Below are 14,841 nucleotides of genomic sequence, written 5' to 3' on the forward strand. Positions count from 1 at the left end.
CTTTGACAATAACAATATGCAATATAACAACCATTGTTAATTTCCTATCATCTTGTCTTGAAATTCTGTATCATTTTTAAAAATTATCTTCAAAATACAAACGAGTGCTTAAATACTTTTGTAGCTCTAATTATTTCTGTCTGATTAATTCCACCAGGTGACACTTTCACAGTTGTAGTAGGTAAATCATGAAGAAGAACAGAAAGGCCTAGTGGTCACTCAAACCTGGGGAGGAAGAGGGGCAACAGAAGTTCAGTAAAGTTCAGTAGAGCAGAGAATTACTTCCGGTTTATCTAACACACAGTAGGGTAACTAATGGCTAAAAGCTATCTATGATACATTTTAAAAGGACTAGTTGTGGGTAAAACTCCCAGCACATAAATATGATAAAAGATATGGGCATGCTTACTACCATGGTTTGATTTTTTGTTGTTGTTGTGTGTGTGTATTAAGTTACCATAATGTAACCCAGAAAGATGTATAATTGTCTCAATAAAAAAGAAAATTTCACAGTTTTATGTGCAATGTATAACAAACAATATACTTTTTTTTTTTTTTTTTGGAGACAGGGTCTCACTGTGTATTTCAGATTGCCCTTGAACTCATGGGAACTCTCCTGCCTCAGCCTCCTGAGTGCTAGGATTACAGGCATGCACCCCTACACCTGCCTCCATACAATGTATTCTTAACATTATGTTTTATTTTTAAAGTGTGAAGGTTATATCCCAAAAGGGATATCTCACTTTTATTTTCCATTTATTAATCACTTAGTATTCTCCTGTGAATCATGTAATGGTAGCCTTATGCCTATTTTGGAATATTTTTCTTATAGACTTAAAAGCTTTCTTGATGTTAAGAATATAATCATTCACAAAACTGCGAATTTCCCAGTCTGATGCATGCCTTCTAATTTTGGTTTTACATGTTTTTAATGTTAGGCACATATCCATCTTTTCCCCTGTAAATTTCTTACTTTTCTTGGCCTCTTAGATATAGCAGATGTATGTTGTTCCACTGAGAAGGTTAGATAATATATTTTCTTTTAGCTTTATTAATTTTTATTGCTGGTGTTGTTTACATTTAACTTTTTGACCCATGTACAATTTATTTGGGGTCCTAATTTGAGATAAAGCTTTGAAGTTCTTAGAGAATAAGAAATTCTTCTAATACCTTCACACGGCCTTTAAAGAGATGTTACTAGAGGCGATAATAATGAATAAGCAGCATTCAAAGACATAATCTTCATCATGACCTTTGCTTTCTCCTCCCAGGTGAGCAGGAACCTGCCGTGAGCAGCGATTCTGACATCTCACTGATCATGGCCATGGAAGCGGGGTTATCTGATGTGGAACTTTCCACTGACCAAGACTGCGAGGAGGTGAAATCTTGAAACGGTGAATGTAGAGACGAGAGATAGTAGGGCCCAAGGGGACAGAAGGGAGGAGCGTGCCAAGACTTGACCTGGGCACACACACTTCAGATCACCTTGGAACTCTAGCGCGCTGTGTTCAAGATGGTAATGCAAAGCAATATCCAAAGTCTCATTAATCAGGATGCAGTTTTTCCATCTCTACAGCAGTCTGTGGCCTTGGCAGCTTGGAAGTTGAAAGCTGGTTTCCCCGTCCGTGTGCTTGGACACCTGTATTTCAGAAGCTCCGAGAACAGAGACTGCAAGAAAAACCTTCCGGTTTTCTTAGTTTTATTTCGAGTTTTCTAGGTCTTATTGTTCCTGTTTGGGGGAGCCTGTTTGACTTCTTTGTTGAATTTCTTTTTAAAGACTGTATAGTTTACATCTCCTCCTCTGTTTTTCCCCTGGCTCCCTTCCACTCCCATGTAGAGTTCTGTTTAGAAGCCCCAGTTCCTGCTACGATCAGTTTGTACGACACTCTGAGATTTGTGGTTTTGACCCCTCTCTCGGCACGAAGTGTGCATGGCTTTGAGAAGTGCCTCCACACCTTGAGACCGTGTAAGACCAGCTCTCGTTAAGAACCGAAATTATTTTAGATGGGTTTTTAAAAGTCCAGATGCTAGAGACCCTAACGCTAAGTTCTAAATCTGCTGAGGCCATTCCTCATTATTTTAAGCTACATCCACTGGCTTTGATTCACCAGGATCTGTGAAGGGACCACCAAGACATGAGCAGAGAGTTCCAGGATGTACTTTAGCTCATCTAGGTCTTGCGGTCTCTGGCTGAAATTCTGAACTCGTAAGCACCCGCTACAAGGCAGGAACACTGATCTTCAGTAGCAGTGTCGGGGGCTGCAAGCCTCCATTGAAAACCTAGTACTGTACTATTTCCTTCCTTTTGAAAGCTGAATGCCTGGGCACTGGTGTCCCAAGGCTGGAGCAGTTAGGCACCTCCATGTGAGGGTTCCACGGGACATGGAGGCTTTAGAAGAGACGCAGTCATGTTTGAGCCCCGTGGTGGGTTCAGTGGAGGCTACAGTCGCACTTTGCTTTTACCGTGGTTCCCACGCCCTTAAGTTAAACCTCACCAGACCGTGTAGAAGGGTTCAGATGAATCCTTAGTAGCTTGTTTCTCACCGCTTCCTAGAGGGTCCAGAAGCCCAGAGAGGAATGAGGAGGGATTGGATAAATCATTTGAACTGAAAAATGCAGCGTGGAAATTTGCTGAATCAAGTTTATCTGATGGAGAGGGGAAAACTGGGAAAAGAGGTATCTGAGGAATACTAAAACCCGCCTTTGTTTTTTAAACTTTTTCTCTCTTTATTCTTTCTTTTTTTTTTTTTTTGTAATGATGACAGAAACATGCTAGTTTTGCAGGCGGTGATTTTGTAATACATTCAAACTCTCCAGATGCAGGGGTGACTCAGGCCGTGACCTGTGTCTGGACGGCCAGGTGGGTCACCTTATCATCTCTAAGCGGTTGGCAGAGGCCTGGCCGCTGCTTGGATTAACCGTGAAAGAAAGCTCTTCTCACTGAGCTGCATTTGTGTGTTTGATGAGGGCTTTTCCGCCTCATTACACTAATACTCACTCAAACACAGAATTTGGTTCCACTGTAAACCCTTGCTGCCTGCTGAAACCTGGCATGTGGGTCAGGGGAAAACACTGGTTGCTCTTTTGTCACCACCCAGAATGTTTTCCTGGAATGAAATTCAGTCTCTGAGGAGGAGGAGGAGGAGGCAGGCAGGGGGGGGCGTGAAGGGACGGCTAAATCAGGGGACCAAAGTCCTTGATGAGCCACACCCTCAGGAGGCCTTGGTTTTTCCATCCGTAAAGTGAGGAATTCAGCAGGATAATTTCCAAAGCTCCCGCAGATTTTAGGATCACAGCTGACCGTTCGCCAGTGAGATCCGCTTTTGCAGATAGCAGCCGACGTCAGAGCTGGGGGAGGCAGACGAAGCCTTGGAGGCTTGGCTCGCCTGCGTTGCTGACAGTGAAGATCTAAATGATTCCAGTTTCAAATCCAAGTAGGAGTTGGTTTGTTCTGCCTTGTGTCAGAGCTGCTGTTAGAGCTTGCATTGTCTGCATCCCTTCAAATCCTAGTTCTCGGCGCAGCATCTCAATCTCGACCATGTTTATGTTTCTCAGTCAGCGTTGGCCTTCATCACCTATGCCCCTGAACAGAATTTTGGCAGTAAGAATAGAGGAATTAGGATGATTCCGCAGCAAAGGAAACAGGAATTGTATTTCATACTCAAAGAGACAATGTCCTTTGCATGGTACCGCCTTCTGTTCTGGTAAAAATTTTTCTCTTTGGGATAATGGCCAGAAAAATCAGGAATTAATTGCATAAGCGAGCCCGGGCCACGCGCTACCCTGTAGGATCTTGTAGATGAGGAGGGGCCCAAGAGGTTGGTCTGAGGCCTGTGGATCTGCCCACATGGACGTCCCACTGCAAACCCCGTGAGCCTGTGGGAATTTTCTCTTCCCGGAGGGTTTTAGTGTTTGCTATGGCCTTGGCAGTTAGAAAAATCTTTGTAGTCAAAAAGTTTCCCTTTCAAAAGAAATGGAAAAAGCCCTTCACGGCAGCCTTCCTTGCCACCTTCCCCCAAAATGAGATTCTGTGTGACCTGGAGGCAGGTGGATACACACAAGTGTCGAAGGATGTGTAGCCCGGGGTTGCAAACTATGTGTATTTTCACAAACACATATTGGAAAGGTCGAAGCCAGTGCTGTCTAATAGAAATACAGTGCAAATCATATGTGTAATTTTAAATTTTCTACTAGCCACATGTTAAGAAATAAAAGCAGCAGGTAACAACTTTCTAATAATGTATTTTATTTAACCCAATACTATTGTTTCAGCAGTAATTGATGTAAAAAGTGCTAATGAGATGTTCTTTGTGCGAAGTCTTCTAAATCCATTGTGTGTTTTGTACTCACAGCACATCTCATTTTGGACTTGTGACCCCGTAAGCACTCACTCACCACACATGTCTAGGAGGTACCCACCAGGCAGCAGGGGTCCAGATCTCCTCCAGTCTCCTCACAAGAATCCCTAGTTCTTACAGAAGAGAAAGGCTGAAACTCTAATTAGCTCCAGAGAGCTAGGCACCACCCAAGTCGCCTGACGACAGGGTCAGGGATCCGTTTCTTTTGTAATGAATAAAGACTCAAGCAGCCCTTTTTGAAATTTCTGCTTGAACCTTCTAACCACTGCTGTCCAATCTCATCAGTTGTTATTTCTCCGACTTGTCATCTTTCCAAAAGTCACACCAACCATGCTGATCTGGTGCTGAAGCAAAATTCTGCTTCTGTGACAAACCCTGAAACTGCTATGCTGCATTTCAGGAGCCAGAGAGAATGCTAGACTGAAGTCATCCAACTTGACCTCAATCCCTGGCTGTTCTTTAAAGTTCTTTAAAGGTCTCTGCCCAGTCCCAGTGTTCCCTAATCCTATGGCTCCAGCTAGCACTCATGAATTTGGGAGGAAAGACTAAGAAAAATTATATTGACCCCAAATACAAGATTTTGTGTGGCCTTTCTAAGAACAAACCACTGGGGCATCAGCCCCCAGTTGGTGAATTACAAGCACCTCCAACAGCCAGCGTTTCCCTGAACATCAGCACTGCCCGCTGCCCCTGTGCTGTGGGGAAGGAAAAACATTTCCATTTGCTCTGACTAATTCAGGGTCACCTTAGGAATTCCTACCTCCCGGGTGGCTAGTCCTTTGGAGGAGCTGAGCCCAGATTACTGATAAGTACAGCATCCGAGTATTAATTATTCTCCAGGATTGGATCACCCCTGCAAGGTTGACTGTGATCATCTAGACAAAGGGAGAGGTAGATGATCTGGAGAAGGTAGAACTATGAAAGTATCAAAAGCACCTACCTTCTTTGACATCACCGGGTCATTAATGCTCATGACTATGCAGGCAGGTCTTTGTCCTTTTTCCCCCGCATTTTTTTAGTTTCTTTGCTATTTTGTTTTTAGCATTGTGGTGAAGCATCTGTACAGTCTCAGGTGTGGGTGTTGTCATATCACTCAACAGTCTATGCCCAGTGACCATTTCGGTTGCTTGCCTGACGTCCCTATGGTTCCCACACCTTCAAACCCCAAATGATGACAGCTAACCCAGCAGAATTCATGGCGAGTTTTGACTTCAGTAGAAAATTCTCACAGAGCATGAGAATTCAGTGCCATTTCACTGCCCACTGAATACACCGCTGTGACTAAACACAAAGAAATCTCACTGAATCAAAACTCTTTTCCGAAAAACTAGGATGTGGGCTGGGTGTGGTGGCATACGCCTGGAATCCCAGCACTCAGGAGGCCGAGGTAGAAGGACTGACATGAGTTTGTGAGTTTGAGACCAGCCTGGGATACATAGTAAGTTCAAGGAGAACCTACATCACAGTGAGACCTTGTCTCAAAAAGAAAAAAAAAAGGAAAGAAAAGAAAAGATCTGGGATACGGAGTCACTTCTGTGGAGTAAGGGCCCAATTCTGTGGTACTATGGCTACTGAAGCAATTTTCAGTAGCATTTTTATATTCTCTTACTTGGATTCCTTTCCTTATTTCTGTTTTTCTGTCTTTGGCTACCTGTCTGTCTGTACACACACACACACACACACACACACACACACACACACACGCACATTTCCCATCTTCCCTTCCTCCTCTCTTTTCCTCCTTATTTTATTTCTTCATTTTCTTTTCTCACACGAAGCTCTCAAATATCCTTCAGGACAAAAGCCAAATAGATGGCTCCATAACTATAAGAATTACTATCCTCGTCATACTTACTATGACTGATGGCGTTTTTCTTCTTTTCATTGTGTAGTAATATCTGTACTTTTACTTCTGATGAGGAAAAGTGGTCTACTATAAAGGCAAATGAAGTTCTTTCCTAAGCCAGTCATCTTCGTTTTTTACTTCTTTTTTTTTCTAGGTTTTGAGGATTAAACTCAGGGCCTTCATGCTGAGCTTTATCCCCGTCTTTTCTTTTCTTTCTTTTTTTTTTTTCTTTGCGGCAGGGGAAGATCTAGCTAAATCACTAAGTTGCCTGGATTGGGCTCAAATTTGCAATTCTCCTGCCTTGGCCTTGCAGAGTGCTAGGGTTACACGCTTGCACCACCATATCCAGTTCCTTTTTTGCTTTTTTTAATCTCTGGTTTTATCTCAAGCCACCTATAGCTGTTGCTTTTTTGTTTTGTTTTTTCGCCTGCAGTGCCAGAAAAATTTCCTAAGCAAAAATGGCAAGGTCACAATTCCAAAATGCTGTCTAGACCTCTTATCTTCCACTGCCAGAATATTAACCGTCCAGGTTCTCCTCATGCCCCAGGGTCAGGATTTGAGTGTCCTATGCCTGCTGGCCACTCATGCTGCTTAACATCTCTGCACAAAGCTTCCTCCTTGTAAGTGATCTGGGGGCCTCTGAAAACTGACAAAGAGGAACAAAGAGACCGTCCTTTAAAGGTGGGGGCCGTGAGGTTCCTTGTGCGGTGCTTGGTGCCACGGCAGGGACTGAGAGTGCAGTTGGTGATTCTGTCACAAGGGGAAAGGGACTGCAGCCCTGGAAGAAGTCAGAACGGAGGCCGCAGGGCTCCCAGGGAGGGCGCTGGGCGAGGCAGGGGTCAGAGCTTCTGTGCTGAACACATAGACGTGCTTCCTAAAGAAATGCCCGTTCCCCAGGTCTAGAACTGATACGGATAAGGGGGCAGGTTGTTGAAGGAATTAAATACTGTACCTCTCATGACTGCAAAGGGGATCTGGGTAGCTGCAGAAGTAAATTCATTCTGAGAAGCAGGCATGACTTCCTCGTTGTCCCTTAGCTCTTCCCTTGCCCCGGTTTTCTGCACACTCCCCACCCCAGGCTCTTTGTATTGGGAACAGCATTGTTTAAAGACTCAGAGATCAATAGCAACATCCAGGGGCTGGGGATTTAGCTCAGCGGCAAAAGCGCCTGCCTGGCAAGCGCAAGGTCGTGAGTTCGGTTCCCAGTACCGGAGAAAAAAAAAAAAAAAAATAGCAACATCCTTCTGTGGTGAGACTTTGATGGCACTAACTTCTCATCTTGAAACAAATGAACAGCACCCGGACCCTAGATGTGGCGCTGAGTTACCGAGCCCTGTACATGTTAAACCTGCTTGTTCTACAAAAATCTGCTTAAGGTTGGTCACAGCTCTTTCCCTGTCTCACGTGCTTCGTAATCCAGTGGCTTTTTAAGGAGCCTCAATGATCAAAGATCTCCTAACCCTGGGCTACTCTTGGTGTTTGCATTTAATCCAGAGCCATTTTCTCTGTAGCCACTCACTACATATTTATTGATGACAATGTTAAAACAAGAATATACATCTCTTGCAGCCTGGGCTATAGCTCAGTGGCACAGCGCTTCCCCAGCAAGTGCAAGGTCATGCGTTCAGTTCCTTGTACCCAAAAAAAAGACTATACATCTCTTACACACCTCTTAAGAAGCCCGCAGGTCTGAACAGAGGGAGAGAAACTCCATGAGAAGAGAGCTCAATCTGATTTACCCAAAGTCATTGCTCAGTGAATGTCTGTAGCCCTGGAGGAGCAGAGTGTATCGAAGGGCCATGTGTGCTGTATAAACCAAAGACTGATCACCATCCAAGTGGACCCGTTTTTTCCATTGACTAGCTGAATTTCCTCCTCATATGCTCATAATTAAAAGGGAACACGGTTCTCATATTTGAATGAAACCTTAACAGGGTTTCTTTTGCAGGCTGTTGATCAACCTTGTTAAATCCAGAAATCTCAAATAAGCAAACGGTGGCCTTAGTACCACACTATCTCAAAAGTCCAGTGTTGAGTCCCCTTTTTCTTCAAAACTTTCCGACAAGTCTGGCGCTTTGTTGAACTCAGTTCTGTGCTCTTTGAGAATGTGAAGATTTTAAATAGCCAAAGAATTTTCACGTAGAAGAACTAGCTCATTATAGGATATCCTGCTCCCTGGAGAAAATACCGAACTGTTGCCTGTACTGATAGACAGCAGAACAATTAAACAATGACTAACACGAGGACTTAGCAGTCTCAATTTGCGTTGGCCTCCGCGGTATGCACTGTTCCGTAGGCAGTTATTGAAAGGCGAACAGCACCCTCTGCTGGAATAATACCATTCTTTCAGAAAATCAGTTTTCACTTGGGTCATCATTTCCTCAACTCATTATTTGCCTTTTATCAACCAATTTTCTGCATAGTTGAGAATTTGGTCTGCATTTATCAAAAGAGAAAAGAATGTGACAGACTCTGAAAAGTTGAAAGAGACCTCACAAAAGAGCTCCAGCCCTGTCTTCTGCAAAATGTTGGCATGCACTGATGCTGTTTGCAAAGATCTCTCGGGCTGACATGTGTGTGATGAGTTATAAGCAGAGGTCGGCTTAGTGGGTCCCTTATCTCAACTTTCTTCTCGTGAAATCACAAAGGAAGATCAATAAAAGGACTTCTTTCATATGAATGTAAATGGCGTGAAATGCTGATGTGTTTTGTACATGTACATACTATATTTACTTCCTGCTTTCACATTAGTAATCTGAAATAGTTGTACCATTTTATAATTAGAGATTTAGGGGCGGGAGAGGTTAGAAGGGGCTGTTATTTTTATAGTGGGATGTCCCTTATATTTAGACAACTTGAAGTAATTTTGTATTTGTGAAAAGTTACATTCCATCCATTTCCTTAAAAAAAAAGATACTGTTCTTTAAAATGTTCATCAGCTTGGAGGAAGATGATTCTGGTTTTCAGCAGAGTCTCCCAAACAGTGCATATGTGACACCAGTTTTGCAGACTGCAGACCATAACCAGCAAATGCCAGTTTTAAAAATGTGAAAAATAAACCTAACTTATACGAACCCTTTTGTAGAGCACAGCATTATTTCCCACTGGAAAAAAAAAAAAAAGGTCTGCAAAGAATGAATTTCCATTCATAAAATTAGCAGTCATGACATCATAAATCAACCTCCAGTATCTCCCTGCTAACAAGGGGGGATCCAGTGGCTTCGTGTTGCTGTCCTAACATAAATTATGAGCTTTCGTTGTAAAATGAGTGATGTCACAGTTCGTATTTTACTTAGCTTCCCCACAAACTCTGGCCAGTCTGCAGGTGATAAATATGATAGCTTCATCCCAGCATTGCTTGTCTCCACCGCGGTCAGATCACAGCATTGGGCTCCCTTGATTCCTTTGCCATCTGACCCCAGAGATTACAAAAAGCTACTCCTAATGATGTTTGCATGGGGAGTTTTGAGTTTGGACTTTGGAGAGCTCTTGATTATTGAAACAATGCAGTAGCAGATGATACAGCCATTTCACCCACATCACTTTCTGTACCAAGTCATGTGCACATTTAAAGAATTAGTTAAGGCAGTACAGTTGTCTAATTTTTTTTTTTGTAAGTCCTTTTCCTTCTCCACCTCAGGCACCAACTCTGGTCCTTTCAAAGCACTTTATATCTCTTAAAATACAAAGAAATTCGAAAACAAAACCTGTCTTTAAAGGAATTTAGCTTCTATTAGGAGACACAGACTTTTCTGCTTTATTCTATTTTCTATGTGTTTGGAGAGCATAAACTGTTTTTGTCTTGTACTGGGCTAGCAATGAAACATTGAGGATGATAATTGGAAACATCCAATCGTACAACATGACTATTTTTGTTATATAGAAGACGATCATGTAAATAGTACAATGGTGTTCTTATGTATGGTTGAAAAATATATTGCAACTATAAAGATTTTAACACAAGGATTGTGAATTCCAGGAAATTTCACTGCAAAATTTTGTTTGGTTTTGTTTTGTAATAAAATGGAGCCAAATGGTTGTGTGTCTGTCATCCATGTCCCCTAACTCTGTCACCTGTTCTGGACTTCCAAAGTGGCAGTTTTATGGTTTTCAAAATATCTGTGTTTGCTGCTAAATTGTAATTACATAGAAAGACCAAAGAGAATTGCCTCGTTTCTCTCCGGTAAGTCAACTGCTAGGCACCAGACACCAGCATAGCTCTGGCATTCTAAGTCAATTGATGACAAGGTTTTGAGCAGTTGTGAACAAGAATGGCTATTAAATTAGGTACTGTCTCAGGCAGGTTTACACAAGTAAGCAGGGCTATACCACAACCCCCACCAGGTGGGCTGGGTTGGCCAAGTCCTTCTTTATATCTACTTGTACATTTCTAAAGATCTTTTTTATTTGCAGGGCTGAGGAATGAACCCAGGACCTCACACATACTAAGCAACTGCCCTACCACTGAGCGACCCTCCACCAGCATTTCTAAAGAATATTAAACAATAGTTCCTTAGAATTAACAAGGGACTTAGTGCAGGACATAAAAAATATGGGGCTGCCAGCTGGAGAGAGTGCAACAGGAAGATGAGAAAGTTGAGGAGTGACCCCTTCACTGGGATCCCCTACTGGAAATTGAGAGACCTCCTTCATGGCTTAGATCCCTGTCTGGCCCACCCAAGACCCCTGATGACAGCATTAGATAGCAAGTACTAGCCAGCCTGTGGCTAGAGACTTGCGCCTGCCAAGTCCGCTCCGGGAGCTGTGGATCCCAAAGATCCAGTAGCAAAAACTCATACACTTAAATGCTGTAGCCTCAGAAAGCACCACTGCCCTAAAAGCTTTGCTCTGGCGCAGTCTGGACTTAATCTGTAGGTAGCAAAGGGGATCTAAGGAGATCACTAGGACTGTAGTGATTGTGCCTTATTGGAAGATACTCGGAGCTTTGCTCATCTGCGCATCTGCTCATTGTCAGCAGTGTGCTGACAGCTGAGTGTATAAAGCTATTATCCAGTTCTAGACACACTCAGTCTTCACTCCAACTTCCACAGCGTTTCCAGTAGACCAGAGGTTGCCATGGGACATGTGCTGGGATAAGTTCAAAACTACAGCACCCAGTCCCAAGGTCGACTAAGAGTTAAGGCTTTGCACAATACACGTTAGCTATTAAACACTTGGGAGAAGCCCTTCATAAAGTCTCCAGTTTAACTTTGCATAACAGCTTCTCCTGTAGCAGATGGCCAGTAGAATCCTCTTTCTCAAGAGTTCCATTTTTCAGCACTGCACTGGACAAGACCAGTGGTGTGGAACATGGTGGCTTTCAAACTGGGGAAAGCTGCCGCACGTGGTTTCCCGCCTGTCTCTCCTGCACACTTGTCAGGCCCTCGTCCCTGCTCCGTGTCCACTAGAGAAAGTTAACAGTGGCACAGTTTGCATTGCCAGCCTGAGGCTGCTTCAACTGGAATGAATGTCCAGGGCACAAGTCACTCTGCGCAAAGCACACATGTGCCAGAGATCACTGGGCAGCAACATGCCACATGCTGGCCTGCCCTTCTTGGGGAAGTGGAGACCCTGCTCCACATGGAAACTCCACCTTGTGGCTTTTGTTGGGAGAAAAACAAATGGAATGGAATGGAATGGATGAATGCACCCCAGAGCTTGTAGTGAGACATCTAGGCCAGCTTTGCTGTATGACTCTTATTCCATTAATCCACAGCTTTGGAGGAATGAATGAACTAAGCTACTATTCCAAAGGCACAAAAGTGTTTAGTTATTTTCTGAATCTAATAATTCTTTGAAACCTGTATTAGTGTCACTCGTCATTTTCTTGCCTTTGTTGAGTAACCCATTGCACCAGATTGAGGGAAGGGGTAGTGGAGGAATTTCGGGGTGCAGACAATGTGAATTCTTTTTGCTCCGTAGCAATTACACTCCATGAAACAGTGGGTGCGAACTGATGAGAAATTCAGGTGACCGAGACAGGCTTCATACAACAGTTCCATCAGCCTTAGTGATCCGACCACAGGAATCCTTTCGCCTCTTACTTGGTCATACATGCTGGTGTGGTGTCTCCCTCAAGACTCACAGTGATTCTGCTTTTTGGCTATCAGAGAAATAAGGGACAAGAACCCTCCCATCAGGCCACCTAAGAGCAGGGTTACTCTGCTCACCATGATTGTCTCTGCACTCCTGGTTTTGACCACAGCACCCCAGCACAATCAAGATGCCAGGAAAAGCCTCCAGCCAGTAGGAGCCTGCATTTGTTGGCAGAGTGGGGATAGAAATTAATCCCCCAATGCCTTCAGACCCTTCTGTCGTAAAGACATCCCCACCCTGTGTGGGAACCTCCAGAAGGCCTGCTCACAGTCAGGACCCCTTCTGTGCCTCCCTCAAACATTCCTGCATTCTTTCTTATGGATCATATATTAACTAGTCAACGAGGAGACCAGAGCCAGCTTTCATTGGCGGGCAACTGCACTTGGTTGCTATGAGAGCTATATACACAACACAGCTGTCATTGATATTACAGATCTAATGGGAGCCAAGGGCCTCAAATAATAATTCAGGACTTGGAGATGGTATCCATACCTAAAAATAAGTGTGAAGCAGAGAAGTGAATTATAGAATGGAAGAACATAATAGAGGTAGTCCTGAGAAGAAAATTACATCACTCTGGGCCAGGAACTGATGTTTTTATACCAGCAAAACTCCCAGACAGTCTAAATCCAAGAGAATTTTGCCTGAGATTGAGTTATAACGTCCAGACCTAAACATACCTGATTCACAGAGCTTCTTTTATAAGGGAATGTAAAGGTGGTCCGTTTATCAATTTCTCTTTGCCAGTTTTTAATTCTCTCTGTTTCAAATAAGGAGGTGAAGGAGAAAAAGGACATTTATTGGGGGTAGGGTGGAGGTTTCCTGACCTGATTGCCAGAGTTCTTTGGGTAGTGCATGCTACTTCCTTAAGTGGGTAGACATCTCCTGTCTGCTCAAAAATGCCCGGAATGGAAAGCAAGAAAAACTGAAAGTTACCATATCTTATATTGATAAGATCACTGTCTAGTCCTGAAACACTTCCTGAACAGGAACAATTCTAATTTAGAAAAACGGTGGATGCAACCGCAGTACATAAACAGGGACACATGCAAACATACACACTCCCCCTACCCACAGGATGGGTCGCCTGAGAATTTTAGCTGTGCAAGCTCAGTGCCTTTAGGACTGCATTGTGTTTTTACCCTCTAGGCTCCACCTTCAAAATATAACTAGTCATTACAGTACACTTTTCAAACGTGCTCACAGACGGTCCTCCCTCCAGCTCCTCACACAGCAGGAACTAGAGAGGGAGGACTCCTTTGTTCAAGTATTATGGGGGGGCCCCGAATTACAAAACAGCTAAAATAGAGAATAAGACGTTTCAAGCCTCCTTTAAAAAAGTACCTAGGGGCGATCCAACATGGCTGATTAGTGGAGGAGCTGCCCTGGAGAAATTCGGGAATGATCTACCGAGAAGGAAGGTGAGAGAGGGGCTTTTGTGCTGAAATAGAAAATTAAAAGGGAAACCTGACACGTACAGGTCAAACACATGACAGTTTTGCAAAAGGAACTGGCACAGCGGTGACCGCTCAGCTGGCCCTTGCCCCCAGACCCACTGGGGAGCAGCCCTCTTGGATAGTGGGGAAAACTCCGAGGGACAATCTAGTGCTGCAGAGACCTGATTCCTGGGACAGAGTTTGTTCACCAGCCTCACACATATCACTCACACACACACCCTCTATACCCTGGGAAAGTAGCACTCCTGTGTTCTCTGCTCCAACACAGACTGCAGACGGGGGACCCCTCCCTGCAGACAGAGGTTTCAGGCAAAGGGCATCCTAGGCGAGGTGGAGCAGCTCAGGGACCTGCCCACCCAACAGGCAGCACGGCCGGTACTCCGCACCGGTCTAAGTAGACCTCTTGCCCAGAGGGGCTGCCGAGTCATAGGCAAGGGCACACAGACTGGCTGGAACCGGCTCTGTAGCCCCCAGGTCAGCTGAGTTATAAACAGTGCGTCCCAGCAGGCGAGCACAGGCCCTGCATGCCCGCCGGACCGCGGAGTCGCAGGAGCTCGCCCTGAACACCGAGGAGCCACGGGGCTGGCTCTCTCCCGCCCCGCGCTCCAGCACCATCCCAGGCTGCAAGCAAAGTGCGCAGATTCGTGGACTCCGGCGTGGAGGTTAGAAGGAATCGCAGCCACTGCCTTCCCTGGCAGAACCTGTACTGGCGCTCACTGAGGACCGGGGATCCCTGCCCGCACCCCAAGCGGAGCGGCAGGGTCTTTGGACTCTAGCGGGCAGTGCACACAACTGCAGGCTTCAGAGAGTGTGGAGCTGGTGACAGGCCAGTCATTGCCATCGCCCGGGCTTTCACGGTTACGTGTGAACTACGTATAACGTACATTCCCCTGTGGGAGCGTTTAAACGGCGCGCCCATCTGGTATCTTGGGAGTTTGGGTGGTTTTTGACAGTGTTTTGTTTGGTTTGCCATTGTTTGGTGGTTGCTGGTGGTGGGTATGGCCCTGAGGGTTGCTTGTTTATCTGGTTTTGCTTATTTCCCTATTTCTTTGTGATAAGGTTGGTTTATCCGTTATCTCCCTCT

The 14,841-nt window shown here is 44.6% G+C and overlaps 1 protein-coding gene across 1 annotated transcript in view; it reads left to right on the forward strand.

Annotated features, from left to right (window-relative positions):
- The window catches only part of Rnf150 (ring finger protein 150), a gene marked incomplete in the record, with an annotated part of 229,038 nt that extends 224,566 nt beyond the window's left edge, over positions 1–4,472 (forward strand). Inside the window, 1 exon segment of the mRNA XM_005400865.2 lies at positions 1,272–4,472. Within this exon segment, the coding sequence (XP_005400922.1) occupies positions 1,272–1,390 (119 nt within the window).
- Positions 4,473–14,841: the final 10,369 nt, after the last annotated feature.

Source organism: Chinchilla lanigera, unplaced genomic scaffold, assembly GCF_000276665.1.
Source record: "Chinchilla lanigera isolate Chin_1 unplaced genomic scaffold, ChiLan1.0 scaffold00070, whole genome shotgun sequence".
NCBI classification, from domain to species: domain Eukaryota; kingdom Metazoa; phylum Chordata; class Mammalia; order Rodentia; family Chinchillidae; genus Chinchilla; species Chinchilla lanigera.